Source organism: Myiozetetes cayanensis, unplaced genomic scaffold, assembly GCF_022539395.1.
Source record: "Myiozetetes cayanensis isolate MyiCay16 unplaced genomic scaffold, myiCay2020 scf15, whole genome shotgun sequence".
NCBI classification, from domain to species: domain Eukaryota; kingdom Metazoa; phylum Chordata; class Aves; order Passeriformes; family Tyrannidae; genus Myiozetetes; species Myiozetetes cayanensis.
The window spans coordinates 15,296,115-15,313,575 of record NW_026087159.1 but is presented as its reverse complement, the minus strand read 5'-3'; the positions used below and the strand labels follow the sequence as shown (position 1 = coordinate 15,313,575).

The 17,461-nt window shown below is 51.0% G+C and overlaps 2 protein-coding genes across 2 annotated transcripts in view; both read right to left on the bottom strand.

The window, feature by feature from the left end:
- Positions 1–46: 46 nt before the first annotated feature.
- Positions 47–3,985, bottom strand: TAF9B (TATA-box binding protein associated factor 9b). Its single transcript, XM_050310914.1, has 7 exons — positions 3,910–3,985; positions 3,751–3,832; positions 3,142–3,278; positions 2,922–3,056; positions 1,974–2,055; positions 755–868; positions 47–269 (listed from the first exon to the last, which is right to left on the bottom strand). The coding sequence occupies exons 1-7, from the start codon at positions 3,958–3,960 to the stop codon at positions 106–108; spliced, it is 765 nt and encodes a 254-aa protein (XP_050166871.1). The 5' UTR covers positions 3,961–3,985; the 3' UTR covers positions 47–105.
- A 3,025-nt stretch (positions 3,986–7,010) lies between these two features.
- The window catches only part of LOC126637555 (fibronectin type-III domain-containing protein 3a-like), a 39,702-nt gene continuing 29,251 nt past the window's right edge, over positions 7,011–17,461 (bottom strand). Inside the window, 15 exon segments of the mRNA XM_050310904.1 lie at positions 7,011–9,540; positions 10,054–10,175; positions 10,869–11,035; positions 11,588–11,800; positions 12,303–12,583; positions 12,927–13,076; positions 13,542–13,655; positions 14,188–14,363; positions 14,917–15,022; positions 15,125–15,243; positions 15,545–15,613; positions 16,141–16,279; positions 16,600–16,686; positions 16,905–17,079; positions 17,164–17,285. Of these exon segments, the coding sequence (XP_050166861.1) occupies positions 9,223–9,540; positions 10,054–10,175; positions 10,869–11,035; positions 11,588–11,800; positions 12,303–12,583; positions 12,927–13,076; positions 13,542–13,655; positions 14,188–14,363; positions 14,917–15,022; positions 15,125–15,243; positions 15,545–15,613; positions 16,141–16,279; positions 16,600–16,686; positions 16,905–17,079; positions 17,164–17,285 (2,358 nt within the window). The 3' untranslated portion in view covers positions 7,011–9,222.

Genomic DNA, 17,461 nt, shown 5'->3' with positions numbered 1-17,461 from the left:
ACCTGCCCCAGATCCCACTGGGGGTGTGCACAAAACAGGGGCCTGGTTACAAACACACTCCACTTTATTCCCACATTCCCACCCCCTGCCCAGTCCCCACTGCCATCACAAGGTGTCATAGTCATCCTCATCCTCGTGCTTCCTCTTGAGGGGGTTGGGGTCGCTGGCTGTGCCCTGGGACACCATGTTGGTGGTGATGAGGATGTTCTTGGGGCCGATGAGGGACGGGTTGATCAGCACGTTCTGCACGGTCGGGGTGGTCGGGGTGGCTGCGGCACCAAAGGGAATGGTTTAGTGAGAGCTTGGAAAAATGTCAGGGATCTTCCACTGAAACAACTTCCAAGGCAATAAAGCAGAGTGTTGGCTGAACATCCTGGGTGAAAACCCTGGAATGATCCCCAGGTGGGAGAGGAGAAGGGTGGGAAATGCTTGTGGGGTGAGGACAGAGGAGGAGAGCACAGAGGGGAGCCAAGGTGTGAGAGACACTGATGCTGTGGCTGTCCCTGCTGTGCTGGGAATGGGAAAGGACACTGGGAATTACTGGAATGAGGGAGAGGGAGGTCACTTCCCACCTGAGGCTGCCCAGAGCAGCTGTGGCTGCCCCATCCCTGGAAGTGTCCAGGTTGGAAGAATGTGGGATAGCAAAGGTGTCCCTGTCCATGGCAGGGCTGGGACTGGAGGAGCTTTTCCCCTGCATTCCCAAAGCACCCCGTGGTTATCCCTGTGCTCCAATCCCAGGCAATCCCAGGCATACCTGACTTCCCAGCGGGCTGGGATGATGGGATCTGCACGGTGAAGCGCTGTCCGGCCAGGGACACCGGGGCCCCCACCTTGGCTGACACAGACACGGTCTGGGCTGAGGGGGTACCTGAAACCAACACAGCCCTCAAAACCCATCACAACACAGCCCTCAAACCCATCACAACACAGCCCTCAAACCCATCACAACACAGCCCTCAAACCCATCACAACACAGCCCTCAAAACCATCACAACACAGCCCTCAAAACCCATCACAACACAGCCCTCAAAACCCATCACAACACAGCCCTCAAACCCATCACAACACAGCCCTCAAAACCCTCCACAACACAGCCCTCAAAACCCATCACAACACAGCCCTCAAACCCATCACAACACAGCCCTCAAACCCATCACAACACAGCCCTCAAAACCCTCCACAACACAGCCTGAGCTCAAAACCATCACAACACAGCCCTCAAACCCCATCACAGTACAACCCTCAAAACCCATCACAACACAGTCCTCAAAACCCATCACAGTACAACCCTCAAAACCATCACAACACAGCCCTCAAAACCCATCACAACACAGCCCTCAAACCCATCACAACCCTCAAACCCATCACAACACAGCCCTCAAACCCATCACAACACAGCCCTCAAAACCCATCACAACACAGCCCTCAAACCCATCAGAATACAACCCTCAAACCCATCACAGTACACCAACAGACACTCCTGAACCTGCTCCCAAAGTGGAACCTGTGGGAATGCACAGGGACACACAATCCTGGCTATAAGGAGTCAGATTCCCAGGCAGAACCACACACTGACCCCTTGTCCCAGATTTGCTCCAGCCCCACACAATTCCAGGCTATAAACACACCCACTTCTAGGGGCACGTGCTCAGCCCTCAATTTTGTGAACCTTTTAGAAATGGCTCTTCAGTTCAATTCAGTTCAGTGTCATGCTGACACTGAGGAAAAACCCTGAAACTTCAATAAATTTCTTGAACAGCCTCTTAAATAAAGAATTTATCACAAATACAGAGCATTTGTAATGTCAGTATGTATCAAAGATTACTGTAGTAATAAAGATTAAATTAATTTAACTGTCAAACAGTCAGTGACCCCTGGCATTCCCTCAGTGGTTGAAAAGTGCTTTAAATTATTCCTCTTTATTTTCCCTCCATAAAGTGAAGGTGGGAAGCCCCCCTGGAGCTGTTTCCTACCCAGAGTGGGAGTGCTGGGCCTGCTGCTCACGGCGCCCACGCTCAGGCGAGGGACTGTGATCCTGCCTGCTGTGGAGGAGACCTGGGGAGAGAACAGGGAATGGGGGGATCAACAGGAAACCCCCACACTGAGACACTCAGCAAAGCCAATCTTTTCCCACTGAAGCGGAAATAACTGAGATGGAATCACAAAATACCCCTCAATATCTACACCACACCCTGGCTTGTGCCTTTGACAACCTGACAGTTCCTCCTGGACTCCAGGAGGAATTTCTTCCTGGAAAAGGGTGGTCAGGCCTTGGCAGGGGCTGCCCAGGGAGGTGTTGGAGTCCCCACCCCTGGAGGTGTCCAGGGAAGGCCTGGACATGGCACTCAGTGCCTGGGCTGGGGGATCAGGTTGGACTCAGTCTTGGAGGTCTTTTCCAACCTCAGTGAGTCTGGGATACTGCTTAAACGCTACAAAATTCCCAGATGGATTTTATAACGCAGTTTGCATTTCAGATTGCCTGGTCATAAGAATATCTGCAAATACAGGCTGGAGACAGAGGGCTCTGACAGTCCTAAACACCCACTGAGGGCTCCAAACACCCACTGAGGGCTCTGAACACCCACTGAGGGCTCCAAACACCCACTGAGGGCTCCAAACACCCACTGATGGCTACAAACACCCACTGACCCAAACACCCACTGAGGGCTCTGAACACCCACTGAGGGCTCCAAACACCCACTGAGGGCTCCAAACACCCACTGAGGGCTCCAAACACCCACTGAGGGCTCCAAACACCCACTGAGGGCTCCAAACACCCACTGAGGGCTCCAAACACCCACTGAGGTGCCCACCCCGATGACCACGAGTGCCCTCCAGGGCTGTGGGAAATGGTCACCCCAGCCCCACAGCTGCCCCCCCAGGAGGGGCCTCCCCAGCCTCCCCCTTCCCAGAGCCCTCACCTTCTTCTGCAGGGCCTTGAGGCGGTAGTTGGGGGCGGTCAGGCAGTACCTGTCGGGGGGCAGGCGCGGCCCCGCGTAGGGTTTGATGAGGGGCAGCGGGGTCTGGTTCTTCTGGCGGGCGATGTCCAGCAGGAACTGCGGGCACAGGGCAGGCTCACGTCCCCCCTGCCCCTCCCTGGCCCCGGGGGGGCTCTGGGGGCAGTGTGGGGGCTGCACTCACGTCCCGGGGCGGGGGGGAGGTGAAGGACTGGTCAGTGCGGCACTGGATCGCCAGGCGCACGTCGTCCGCGTCCACGCTCGACTTCTTGGCGTGGCTCGAGTAGATCTTGGCGTCCTCCAGGATGGTGGTCACGTACCCTGGGGGGGCAGCTCAGCTCAGCCCTTCCCTGACAGCCCTGCCGCTGCAAGCACGGCTGCCTGCAGGGTCACTGCTCGCTGCCAGGGCAGTTCCATGGGATATGGGAAGGAATTCCTGGCTGGGAGGGTGGGCAGGCCCTGGCACACACAGGATGCCCAGAGCAGCTGTGGCTGCCCCAGCCCTGGCAGTGTCCAAGGCCAGGTTGGAGCAACCTGGGCTGGTGGAAGGTGCCCCTGCCCACGGCAGGGAGGGGGACTGGGTGGGCTTTAAGGTCCCTTCCAACCCAAACCACCCTGGGCTGACTCCGGGATTACTCTCAAAGAATCCCGGAATTAAGACTGGAAAAGACGTCCACGATCACCGAGCCCAGTGGTTAAAGGCTGACAGGGGAGTCCCCAAGGGGACACGGATAAAGCACCGCCCTGCTCCCCCCGGCCTTTCCCGAGCCCCTCCCGCCCCGGCCCCGCTCACTGTAGGCGAACTCCAGCATCTGGTTGATGACGCGCGGCTCGTACTCGGTGATGCCCATGTCCTTGAGGATCTGCGCCATGACCTGCGGGGCACAGGGGCTCTCTCAGCCGCGGGGAACGCCCCCAGCCCCGGCCCCGCCGCCCGCCCCGCCCGCGGTACCTGCGCGTCTTTGGGGGCGCTCTTGGGGGACGCCATCTTGGCCGCCTCCATCGCTCCCGCTCACGTGACCGCCCGGCGGCGCGCGCAGCTACGGCGGCCGCGAGGGCGCGGTTGCCATGGAGACGCGGCCCGGGCGGTTGCCATGGAGACGCGGCCCGGGCGGTTGCCATGGAGACGCGGCCCGGGCGGTTGCCATGGAGACGCGGCCTGGGCAGAAATTCCCTTTAATATAAATATTCCTGGAGACCAAGCGATGCACGGAACAAACGTAGTGGATCCAGGGGTCCGCCCCTGTCCCTCCTGCCGCAGGCAGCCCAATGCCCCCCCGTCTGCCCCGTGGCACAGCAGGGGGTGATCTTCTGTTATTTCATTAACGGCTTTAAGGCACTTTTTAAATTGCCAGCATTCCCAGGACTAGATAAAAACGAGAGTGTGCTCTTTGCGCATTCCCACTGCTCTGAAAATAACTGGTTCCACTTAGGAAGCAAATTTAAAAGCTTTTTCCAGCTTGTTTTGGTGGCAGCTGGATGGATTTGGAAGTAATTCAGAGCACGTTCCGTGTGGATCTCATCAAAGTTTCTCCCTTTCAGAGACAAAACAGAACCAAAGATGAAGTTTCCTCGAGATTTTGCCAGACAGGGATCAGCAGCATTCCAGGAGCAGTTGCAATACGTTGTTACTGCCCGGGATGGTCCTGGGGACTCCCATCCAACCTCCCCAGAGAGGGGGGAAAGGAACAGCAGCTCCCTCTGCTCCCTCTGCTCCACCTCGTACCTCAGTGCAGAACGTTCCAGCAGCTGCCACATTCCATCTGCTCCTCATGCCCACCCAGGAATGTGTCCAGCACCTGGATCAGCCAACGTGGATGGGAATGCATCCCAAAACTCTGGGGTTCTGGGGGTGCCGGGCTCACCCTGACGGGGTGCAGGAGCAGCCCTGCAGCTCTGGCAGTGCCTGCAGGGGCTGGAAAACCCTCACCCTGCACGAGGGGCAGGCACAGAATTCCTGAGCCGAGGAGCTTGGCCGGGAGCGCCGCAGCAAACAGGCCAAGTCATTTGACTTCCATGAGTCAGAGTGTTACACAAAAACATCCTGCGAGGAGGAGGGAGGAGGAACTCCAGACACTGACCTTAGACAACAAACAAAATCCACTTTTTTCCCTTGTTTTAGGGAAGAGGGGGAGGGGAGCTCTTCCACAACAGGCCTTGGATCAGGCTGGAACTCGGCACATGGGGCTGTGGCTGTCACTCCATTTGGTCCTGAGGCAGGAGAGAAAGTGATGCTTTGGACTGTCGTGGGACTCTGGATTTACCCCCAGAATCCCCCGGCTCTGTGCTGGGACACCTTCCCCACCCACCCACAGGTGACATTCCAGGCTGGGAAGCACGACCAGGAACTACCTGCAGGATTTCTGTGGGAAACCAGCAGTGAGGGGGAGACACAGAAAGCCACCTTCCACAGGGGGGACAACTGTCCTCGAGTCCCCCCCTCCTGTCAGGGAGTTGAGGAGAGTGAGAAGGTCCCCCTGAGCCTCCTTTTCTCCAGGATAAAGGGCTGAATTCTGCACTCTGTGGGCACTGAGCACTGCTCCGATGGCAGAGCATCCACCCTTCCTCCTCACTCAGACACTGGGGTTGTTTTCAGCGCTGGAAAACAGGAAACAGGGTCACAGCCTGTCCCGGCTGAGCTCTGGCTCCTCCAGCTGCCACCAGCGAGCCGGGGTCGTTCATCCCCGGCAGCGCCTGCCAGCTGGGAATTATCTGCTCCCAGAAATCCGGAGCACAGCCCGGGCGAGCACACGCCAGGCACGGCTCTGCTCAGGGGGCACGGTTCAAATCCCATGGATTTGAAATCCCTGCAAGTGTTTGGGGCCAGGTTGGACGGAGCTCCGAGGAACCTGGAAGGTGTCCCTGCCCATGGCAAGGGTGGAGTGGAACCAGATGGGCTTTAATGTCTGTTCCAACCCAAACCAGCCCGTCATTCTATGAAACTTAACTGGGAATTTCTTCACAGACAGGAGGGGTTTAAGGTGCAGCCAAGCAGAGCCGTGGCACACACACAGCTTTTCTTGTTCAGAGGTGTCCAAGTGCTTAAACTCCCTGAATAAACACCCACAGCCAGTGCTTCTGCCTGTGGAAAGGGCAGCAGGAATCTCCCCAACGTCAGAACTGGGATGTGCTGGACAATGCAGTGACTGTGCTCAGCACTGACCTTTCCAGCCCAAATCCCACACTACTTGGCTCCACAAAACTCTGGCTTTTCAACAGCCCTTCAGAGCAGAGAAGCTGCAAGAGCTGAGCTCTGAGGAGGATGGAGTTTTGTGCTGTGCCTGACACTCCTCTCACTTCTGCCAGCTCCCCTTTCCTGGGTTATGGAGGAATTCCTGAGGACTCTGGCTGGGCACATCCCTCTGCAGGGTGTCCCTGTCCCTCTGGTTGTAATTCCAGCTTCCCAGAGCCTTCCCCTGGGTTTTCCCTTACCCTGGCCCCCATCACCCTCACCTCTGACTTTTCTGAAGCGGAAAGTAAATCCAGCTGAGTGTCCAGCTGTCCCATTTGCTGGACTGGTGGTCAAACAAAGCCCCTCCCCTCCTCTCCTCCCCACCAAGCTCCTGTGAAGAGATGTGTCTGGATTTCAGGCCCTTTCCGTGACTCACAAACTTGGGAGACAGAACTCACATCCCTTTCTTCCCACAGGAGCCAAGAGGTGCAGTGCAGGTTAAGCCAGGCCAGCTCTCTGCTCTCCCAGGCAGAAGGAAAACAACCTGTAAGGTGCTGGAAAAGAAAATGCCAAGGAATTCCTCATTTGTGGGATTATGAACACATTCCCTTCTTCCTAAAGGTCGAGTCACTGCTCAGCCCTCAGGTCTGTCCCAGCACCACCCTGACCTCTCACAAAGGGGTTCAGGAATTCCCACTGCTTGGTCCCTGCTGACACAGCTCTGGGGGAGGAAGAGGACACTGATACTCCAAGGGTCCCACAAACAAAAGTCTTCACAGAAGGAAAGTTCATTCAGCTCCTGACACTGAGCCCGTTCCTTCACCTCAAAATACACACGACACAAACGAGACTAAAACCCACAAAACCACACGAGCCCGGAGTCAAATCTGAATACATTTGTATTATTTATTGGCTGTATTAAATATATTATCTATTTGATAGTTACAATTTAGTAATACAATGCATGGCAGCTTTAACATACGTTTGAGATACCTCAAAAATGACAATACAAGAAAACTGAAGATACCTAAAAACATTAATGCCACGAGGGTACATCCTTCTGGAATGGACAACAGCTGATGGAGAAATCTGTATTGCAGTAGAAATCCCAGCTATCTCTGGAATTATGAGTATTTTGTGGCAATTACAAGAGGATTTTGTTTTTAGCAGTCATGACTTGTTAGTATTTACTCTGCGCTCCTAATTTCTGGTTTAAATGATCAGGAGTATTATTGTCAAATAACCCTCTACGAGTCAGTTCAAGGAGTTAAAGAAATAACCCTTTGGCAACAGAGATTTCTGAAGGCAGTTTTATCTGGGTTTTTTTATCAGTTTATCTGCTAACGGGAGGCTATGAGGAAAATAAAGACAGATTGTAAACTCTTCTGCAAACTAAAGACTAATGTCTGTATAAAACTCTTTCCAACACTGGAGGGAGAGATTTCTATGATATAATAAACGATTAACTTAAAGTTCTGCTACAAGTAGAACAATACATTCAAACATACATTTTATTTTTTTTCCAGGACTTTTAATCAAAATAAATAGAGTACAAAATGAAGAGTACGTTTTGAAAAGATTAATTTCAGATTGCACCATAAATCTACCGTGAAGAGGATTAAGCATTACTAGGCCATAATTTAGGTTTTCCACATCTGAAATACAACACAATGCCTCAAACTAACACGACGTTTATTCCTCAACTGCCGTAGGAGAAAGACCCTCAGAGTGGTGAATTCATGACTGGAAACACGGCGCCTGGAGCTCTGTCACACCCACCCTCCCACCTACAAGTGCATCGCTCTGATGTACAAAAGTGGAGCCACAGACTCTGCAAAACACCCTAAATCCACCTTTCTGTGGCGCATCCCAAACGCTGTTGGCAAGACCCATCCTGAAACATCGGGAATTTGTGAGTTCCAGCTTTCAAAACCTTTACCTAACGGAGCCAGGAGCCGCGAGGCTCCTCCCCAGGGATTCACAAGCAGATGGAACACAACAGTCAAATGTAGTGCACAGTGTCCACAAAAATATCCCCCAGCCAACCAGGACGAGTTTCAGACAAGTTCATTGCGGGCTGAACGATCCCAACAGGAAAACCATGGAATGTGAAGCTGCTACCGCTGGGATAGCGAGTCGTTTAAAACATCGTATAAACGTTATCTAAAAAGAGCTCTCTCACGTACAATTTGATCGTTGGGGTTAAGTTAGAAGGGCACCCAAAAGCAGGCTGAACTTTTTATTTTTCAGGTTAATAATAGTACAAAAATTGCTCAGTTTGAGCCAAATAGTGTAACATTTATCATAAATGCACTCTTTCTCCTTGAAGACAACAACACCTGTGCTGTTCTGAGCACGCTGCACAGGGAATTACTTTTCTCTCAGGCACTGAGAGTGAAATGTGGATTGGGCCAAAGCTGCTCAGGACAGCAGGAACGTTCCGGTCACAACAGGGGCCTTTCCTCCGTGTCCTGCTCACACTCCAGCTGGCATTGATTCGGATTAAAACTCTAAAAAACTGGCACCCTCTACTCCAACACTTGAAATGATTATTACTGAACCCCAAATATTAAAATAACTGTAAAGTAGTAATATCACTAAGTCAATATTCTGCTTTCCTTCTACAGTCTAGTAAATGTGGTATGCTCTAGTAGGCTCTGCAGTTCTGCTCTAAGCTCAAGCACTTGTGCTGCTGGATTTCATGGATATCAACTACGACGAAACCTGACGGAACAGCGCTCGCCTCCCGCTGCTCTGGTGGTGCTGGAAAAGGACTGTTCTAGCAATGCCCTCCCTCTCCCAGTGGCTGGAATCGGGAGAGAGGAGGAGGGTGCACACCCCCAGCGTGCACCGTAAGGCAGTTTTAGTGCTGTTCTCTGACAGCTCACCCTGATTGCAGAGGACCCAGAATCACCCTTTCTACGAGAAACGTGTGCTCAGCATTTGGAAAGGATCTGCCAACCCAGCCTCGGGGGCAGCCAGCAGCAGGGTGGGAGCGCTCGGGGCCGCTCCCAGCTAGGATTTTCATTAGGACTAACCATAAATACCCGAAAGAGCTTCTGTACAGAGGGCTGAGCGGGGCCGGGCCCGGCTCTACTTGATGACGAAGTACTGGATGACGACGGCGAAGAGGATGGCGACGATGGCGAAGCCGCAGAGCAGCACGATGGCGATGAGCCGCTCCTCGCGCAGCCGCGTCCCGCCCGGCGCCTGCTCGGGGCCGGCGCTGGGGCAGGGGGGGCCCTGCTCCTGCCGCTGGGCCGAGAACACCGTGCTGGGGCTGTAGGGGCCCAGCAGCTCCGGGGGGCCCGCGGGGTCCTGGCTCTGGCGGCCGGCGCACACCCGCACGCGGTACTCACAGTTCGACTGCACCCCCGGCAGCCGGAACGACGTCTCGGGGCCCTTGTACACCTGCCGGGGACACGGGGCACGGTCACACAGGAGCCACCCACACACCGCACTCGCAGGGGTGGGCAGTGCTGGGCACCGCCGGCAGGCACTGCAGCACAGGGTGAGCTGGGCTGGAAGGGACTCACAGGGATCACCGAGTCCAGCTCCTGGCCCTGCTCAGGACCATCCCCAGGAGTTACCCCATGAGCACATCCAGAGGATCATCCACACGCTCCTGGAGCTCTGGCAGCCTTGGGGCTGTGCCCACTGCCCTGGGGAGCCTGTTCAGTGCCAACCACCCTCTGGGGGAAGAACCTTTCCCTGAGATCCACCCTGAGCCTGCCCTGACACAGCTCCAGCCATTCCCTGGGGGCTGTCCCTGGTCCCCCCAGAGCAGAGCTCAGTCCTGCCCCTGCCCAGGAAGTTGTAACTGCCATGAGGCACACCTTCCACTAGAAATAGCCACATCTTTTTGTTTGTAATAATTTTTCCAAGTAAAAACCCCTCAGGTTCCTGATGTTGCACAGAAGGTACCTGATCAAACTCCCTGCCAGCAGCAAGCTGAAGGATGTAAACAATGGAATCTCCTTTCATCGGCTGGAGAGGCTCCCATGTGATTTCATAAGTGTTTTCTTCCAGCTGATTCGCTTTGGGTGCTGCGGGAAAATAAAGAGATTTGTTGGTGTTTTCAGAGAAAAAGAACAATGGTTTCTATAAATGTAGATCCATTATGCTCAGAGGCAACTCATTCCAATAATTATAAGCAATTAAAGTTGTTTGTTTTTCTTCCATTTCATGACATAAGCTTAAAACATGATCACTGAGTTACACTTGTCTGTCTTTCAGAGCTGACAGGATGAGCCTCTGATACCTAATGCTTGCAGAGAGGAGCAGCTCTTTCAAATCACTGCACAAACCAGCATTCCTGTCCATGCCCAGAACTGAAATCACACATTATAAACACGGTTCAGTCAGTTCGTTTTCCTGCAGGCCCTCAGCACTCTGATCTCCAGAAGGACTTTAACAAGAACCTTTGATGTTCATGTTAGAAAGTGAAGATCAGAGGAATTATTTGTGCTCTCATTCGCTACACACGCTCTTGTACCTTACTCCAAGCGATGGATAACCCTGAAAAATGACCTTCCAACTGAAAAAAGGTTGGAATGCTTAGTTCAGGGGTGGAAAAGCTGCACTGCAGGAGCCCTTCTCATACCCACAAAGCCCCTCACAACAAGTTCGTGTTCTCTGTCCCTCAAGGCCCTGGAACGGCTCTGGGCTGGGTAGAGTCAGGCTGTAGAAATCTTGCAGAGAAGAGGCTTGCAGAGGTTCCTGGGGCAGGGTCAGCTCACCTTTAAGAGATGCAGGTGGAGATTTAGTTGTAGTGAAAGCGTAAACTTGGGAAAACCCTCCCTCTCCAGCGTCGTTGTAGGCCTGGATCCGGAAATAGTACGTAGTGGATTCACTGAGCCTCTGTACCTTGTAGGTGTGACAGGGACCATTATAAACTGTGACAAACCTGGAAACACAGAGCACACACACACCAGTGACTCAGCAATCACAACTGTCAAGCTCAGTGTCAGAAGTGGAACAAGGACAAGGAGGTGGCACCACACTCTGGCTGTCCCAGGGTTCTCCCCACGTGCACACCGGACACCCCACTGAGGCTGCAGGACCCAACTCCTGCTCTGGATCAAGAGAAGAACCCTTGAATGTACCAAATAAACTAAAAGTTCAAGTCAAAGAACAGCTGGCCACTACCCTGTGATTCTCTTATGCAAACTGAACTTTGTTTTAGAATTTCCAAAAAATAAAACCCTGCCAACACAGGACAATGGTAAGCTGTTTATTATTTAAATAGTAAATAGTATTTACTGTTCAAAAACCAAACAGAAGTGCAAGTTGTTGTAGAAGTGCGAATTATGTGAGAGCATTTGTGATTGAAAGATGGGATGCAAAGCTGCAAACTAAGGGGAAAACTCTGGCATGCCCAAGTGACTTACTAGTGCAAGCAGAAGGGAAAATACCTGAAATACCTTAAACTTGAAGTAGTAAATCAGCAAGATCTTACCTGCCAAACCTGTCCTCCATCTGCAAGTTGAACTGTGTAGGGTTGGTAATTAAAGCTCTGCTGGGCCCTTCTCCCCATTTGAGTTTAAGGCTCTGGTAGCTGAAGACCACACATTCCAGATGAGGAGGGTCAGGAGGTAGTGGTTTGGTTTTGGCTTTCATGGAATGACTGAAAGGACCCACTCCAAAGCTGTTTATGGCCTGTATCCTGATTCTGGGAATGGGAGAGAACAGCTACGTGGTCAGGAAAAATGCTGGGTAATAGCAAGAGTTAAAATGTACAGAATATAACTGCAAACAATAAAGCAATTAATATCAGAAATTAAAACTGCAGATCCCTAATCTGAACTCTGCTTTAACCAAGACTGAACACGTGACACAGGGACACTTAGTACCTGCCCATCCATCCTCCTTTGGCCACACACCTGATCATCCCTTTATATGCTTCACAAGGAAAAATTCTAACCCCAGAAGCCTCAGAACTAGGCCTTGGCTTAGAGACAGAGTGTGAGTTTAATACCATGATCTAACTCCTGCCAACACCATGCTTTGAGTCTGGATAGGACAATTTTGGGGTGATTTTTTGGGGTTGCAGGGTGAATTAGGCAAATAGTCTGTCAGCTGAATGAAAACCTGCTCTAAAAATTTACACCACTACCCTCAAAGCCATTATTTTAAATCCTACCGAGGTGGTTTCAGCATAAAGCAGTTATTACCTGTACAGAGTGTCAGGCAGCAGATTCTCCAGGACGTGAGTTGTGCTCCTCCCCACAGTGACCAGCTGCTTCTCCCCATACTCGATGTTGTAGCCTGTGATCTCAGCCCCGTGGCAGCAGGGCTCTTCCCACTGGAGTGCAAGGCACGTGGAGAAGGGAGCAGAGATGTCCATCTGCTCCTCCTCCAGGAGGTGCAGCACGGCCACGGCCGCGGGCACCGACGGCGGGGTGGTCACCACGCTGGTCTCCCCGAAGAGCCCCACTCCAGCCACGTTCACAGCCTGCAGAACACGCCAGGGATGGTTCACCAAAGCTGCCTTCTACACAGGCAGTCACATCTGTCTATCACACCCTTCTGTGTGTTCTTAGAGCAACATGGAAAAGAATGGAAAACTGCCCAAACAAAGTGGAAACACAGCAAAGTGTCTGGAGTCTCCTGGCACACTGGGTCTGACCTCTCTTCTAGATACAGGGAATTAGGAGGGACTGGGGGAGAAGGGGAAGTATTTTTCCCAGTTACCTTCTAGGTGACAGCACACGACTTTATTCCCCTCTAGCTGAAGTTTTCCTCCAAACTGCAAGAACTCCACGGTGTGCTCAGTGACAACAAAAGGCTTTTCCTACCTGTACCCTGCAGTAATAGGTGGTGGCAGGTGTGAGCCCTTTGACTTCATAGCTCTGGCAAGGGCCAGTGTAGATGATGTGCATGGATCCTTCCACCTGGCCCCAGTCCAGCCTGTATTCCGTGATTTCTGCACCGTTGCACGCCGGGCTCTGCAGGGTGAGAGGAGAAATCCAGTTCAGCTGTTGCACTTACACACTCACCACACAGATGGGATCTATTGCTACACTGAGAAGAGACACAGGACTGGTAAGATTGGAAAACACCTCCAAGATCACCAAGTGCAGCCTTCCAAGAATTTTAAGTTCAGCTTGTTAAAAGGTGACACGTGGCTGTAACAGCACCACAGTTTTCATTCATTCAGTCTCTTACCAATGAGATGAACTAATCTATTACATATTAGTTACCATAACGTGAGGAGGATTAAATGTCACCCAATTTGTCCAGTTAAGACTGAAAGTTTACAAACCCAACATACACATCTATAAAGAAATGGGCTTAAAATATTCCAGCTCCACATATGCCATTTCTCCCATTTCTGTGTACCCCACACGTGTCACTACAACTCTAAAAGCCAAACAGCAATCTGGGGGTTACTGAGAGCCATCAGCACCTACCTCCCAGGAAACCACAGCACAGGTTGCACTCTTACAGGTTATCAGGGGTTTGCAGCACTGCTCGGGGGGGCCCGGGGCAGTGGAAAGCTCTGCCTTGTCAGAGTGGGGGCCAAACTGCAGGGAAACACAACTGCATGAACACAGCAACAGCACCAGAGCACAAACTGATGTGCAAGTGAAGAAAACAAACGATTTTTAACTTGACAGAGCAACAGAAGCAGAGCTCAGGGCTCAGTCCCACAGCACCACTGAAGGGCCCTTGCAGGTAATTTAAGCTGGCCCCATTCCCACAGGAATCTGAGATCCTCCTGCTCCAGGGTTGTGTAACTCCTCCCTCCCCCAGCCAGGATCTGGCTTCCAGCAGCAGCTGGGGACTGTTTCACAAAGACTTTTATGCAACCAACATTTCTCCCACCCTTTCTTCCAACCTGGCATGACTTGCACACACCCCTCTCCACACAATGCTGTTCCCACACCACCAGCTGCAGAGTGTGAGCTCACTGAGACACATCAAACAATTTCTTAAGGCATTATTAAGTGGTTCTTCACACAACACAAGCTACAGAATATCCTCAGACTTCTCCAGCAGCACCATCACTGCACACCCTGGTGAAGGACAGATGAGATGTGGTTTGGCAGTGGTTACCCCGACTTTATTCCCTGCCCGGATCCAGAAGCAGTAGGTTCTCCCAGGAAGCAGGTTGGTCACTACATATTCAGCTGCTGGGCCCTGATACACAACCCTGTGCTCATCCTGGTCAGAGTTTGCCATCTCCAGAATATATTCTGTAATGTCAGAACCTCCATCTACAGCTGGGGGGCCTAGGACACAAAAACAGATTGGTTTTCCTGTATTAATTGCTAAATTCTAGAAGTTAGGGCAAGTTTTTATCATATATCTGAGCAGAAACACTTCATGAAGCTTGCTTTTCCCCCCAGATACTGAGAGTTTAAGATGGCCCTCATCAGGTTTTTCCCCCCGATATTTTCCCTGTTTTCTGCATAAAACAGAGTATTTTTGATTATCTCCTTTACTGAGGTAACAATAAGAAAAGGAGGGCTCATTTTTAAATTGCCACACAGGGGTCAGGTCATGCAGAAACAGGCAGGCAGGAAGATTTCTCACTGGAATATATTTATGTCTGCATGAGTCTCACTGCATCACCCAACCAGAGGTGGTCAGAACCTTTACTCTTCTTAAAAAAAACCCAAAAAACAAAAAAAACCAAAACCACCCCAAACCTAAAAACCACCTGAGGGCACAGCCTGTATCTCAATATCTCTATTTTTGCTTTCTTCCCTAAGAAGTTCTACAGGTTGTTGTTACTTGGACACTCCAAATCAGAGAAGCATTGTGCTCCAACACTGTGCTCACCCCACTGCAGAGGGATTTCCTTGGCCTTGGCTCTGCCTGCCAGGGCTGGAGCGTGACACGGGCCGGGCGGAACCGCCGCCGTCGTGACTGTCGTGACATCGGAGGCCTGGCAGTGGGACAGGTTAGTTTAGAGCAGGGACATGGGACATTTCACTAAAACATAACCAGAAATGGCTTCCAGAAGCACATTTATTGTGATTTTCCTCACCTGGCTTTCCCCACCTTTACTGACACAAGACACTCGGAGTCTGTAGGAGGTGCCGGGCCTGAGGTGGTCACACACGTGCTCCCTCTGGGCCCCGCTGTAGATCGTGTCCCATTTCCCTCCTGAGCAAAGAAATAAAACACTTGGCACCTCAAAACCTCTGCAAAGTCCCACCCTGAAAATTCTCACACACAATCACCACAGTCAAGCCACAGAACCAGATTTTAAATGCCTGATTACACAGAGAACGTGCACGACGTGCGAAAACTGACTCGAGCAAGGAGTGCAGATGCATTCAGGTGGGAAAACATCTCTAAGACCATCAAGCCTAAGCCACGTGCCCAAGTTCCACATCTACATGTGGTTTAAACACCTCCAGGGGTGGAGACTCAGTACACTGAGCACCCAAAGGTGATCCCTTACCAGCTGATGCTTCTGAGATTTCCAAAAAGTATTTAGAGATGTCTGATCCTCCATTATCTTTGGGGGGTTCTGAAAGAAACCAGCATCTTAAGTCATGGGAGATTTTAAAACCAGCCATTATTCTGTTATCAGCTTTTTCAGAGAACATACTCACTGACTGTAGAATACATTCAAGTAAACTCCCAACAGAAACAGAAACCAGTGGTCTTAATTATTCACAACATGTTTTTCTGAGCAATTTTTTTCCTATTATTAATTGTGATTATGCCAGGAAGAGTAACTAGGAAAATAGTGCCAATTGCAGGTATCAGCTCTTATTTTTTAAGACCACATGAGAATTATTTAAGCATTAAGTAAATCCAGAGATTATTAGGACGAGCAGTCACAACTTCTCTAAAATGAATGATGAAAACCATCACTTTTGTACCACAGCCCCCAAATAAACCACTTTTTGGTAATGCTGAGCATTTCTCCTGCAATAACAGTATCTGCAGGAAGGAATGATTAGCCTGAGTTCTCCTCTGATTTAATCTGCACCCCTGAGTGACTGCACTTACACAGTTCAGTGCAGCACGGAGAGACCAAAAGGCACCTACCCCATGCAACTTTCACACTGTGGGAGTGGATCTTGCCCTTTACAACTGGTTTACTCGGGGGTCCAGGTTTGTCAGGATTGGTGCTGTGTTCCACCACCTCACTGGGACTGCTTTTTCCTTCACTGTTGTAGGCAAAGAGCTGTTTCCAGAGAGAAAAGAATAACTTTTTTATTAAATGACAATAATATCTATTGACAACATGACAGTAATATACTGCTGATTTACAAAATTCTTCTATTAAAAAACAACCAAAATAAGGACAACAATTTAAGAGAAGAAAGAATTAGCTAGTGCAGAAAATCTGATTTGTTTTAGGATTTCACAAAAATTTTCACCTGTTCCAACAACAGATCATTTCCTGCTGTCTCAATACAAAGTGTCTGAGCTGTATGAAAATACAGAGACCCAGACCCAGAAAAGCAGAGTCATCATTTAATCAGAACAAAACACAATACAAACCCTGAACTTATAGGATGTGCTCCTCCTAAGGTTTCTTAAAGTGCATGAGAGCTCATCTCCGTTGTACTGGGGCTGGAATCCATAACCCTGGGAAGGAGGGAACACAAGGACAAACACAGTCACTCCTTTTAAAGACAGAACAAAAAACCAGAGCAGGTCAATCACGATTTTTCAGCTCGAACTTCATCTCTTTGTCATGAATTACATCAAATACCTGGCAATTCAAAGGTAAAACCGAGTGAATGTTTTATTTCAGCACTACGGAGGACCGAGTATTTTACACGTGTAACAATCTCAGCACTTACAGAACCTTCCTCTTCCATGTCCAAGGTGTAAGTGAGGGAGTCATCTGAGGACACCCCAGGGGGTGGGATCCACCTCAGGGCCATCCAGGTCACTCCTGCTTCCAGCAGCAGCGGGGGGGCTGGGGCTGGGGGCACGATCCCGGCCGTGTAGTACGACACCGGCTCACTGAACCCGCTGGGGAAGGGATTGGACACGGGATCAACAACAGCAGAGGGAGCTGATGGGGAAACAAATTATATCATGTATTTGGGCCCTTACCTCATTCCAATATCATTTTTAGCAGCCAATCTCAGAGAGTATCTGGTGGAGGGAGAGAGTTTGGTGAGTTTGTACTGCTTCAGGTGGCCGTAGTAACACTCCTTGAAGGGTCCGCTCTTGCCCTTAAAAAATGAGAACCAGAGTCACTTCTTGCACTGGGACTGTAAGGGATCTGTCTGATCACCCTCTCCACCCTAAATCTCCTAAATCCCACTATTCCAGTGGAGAGGTCACCCTCTCCACCCTAAATCTCCTAAATCCCAGTATTCCAGACTGGTTCAGGTTGGAAGGGACCTTA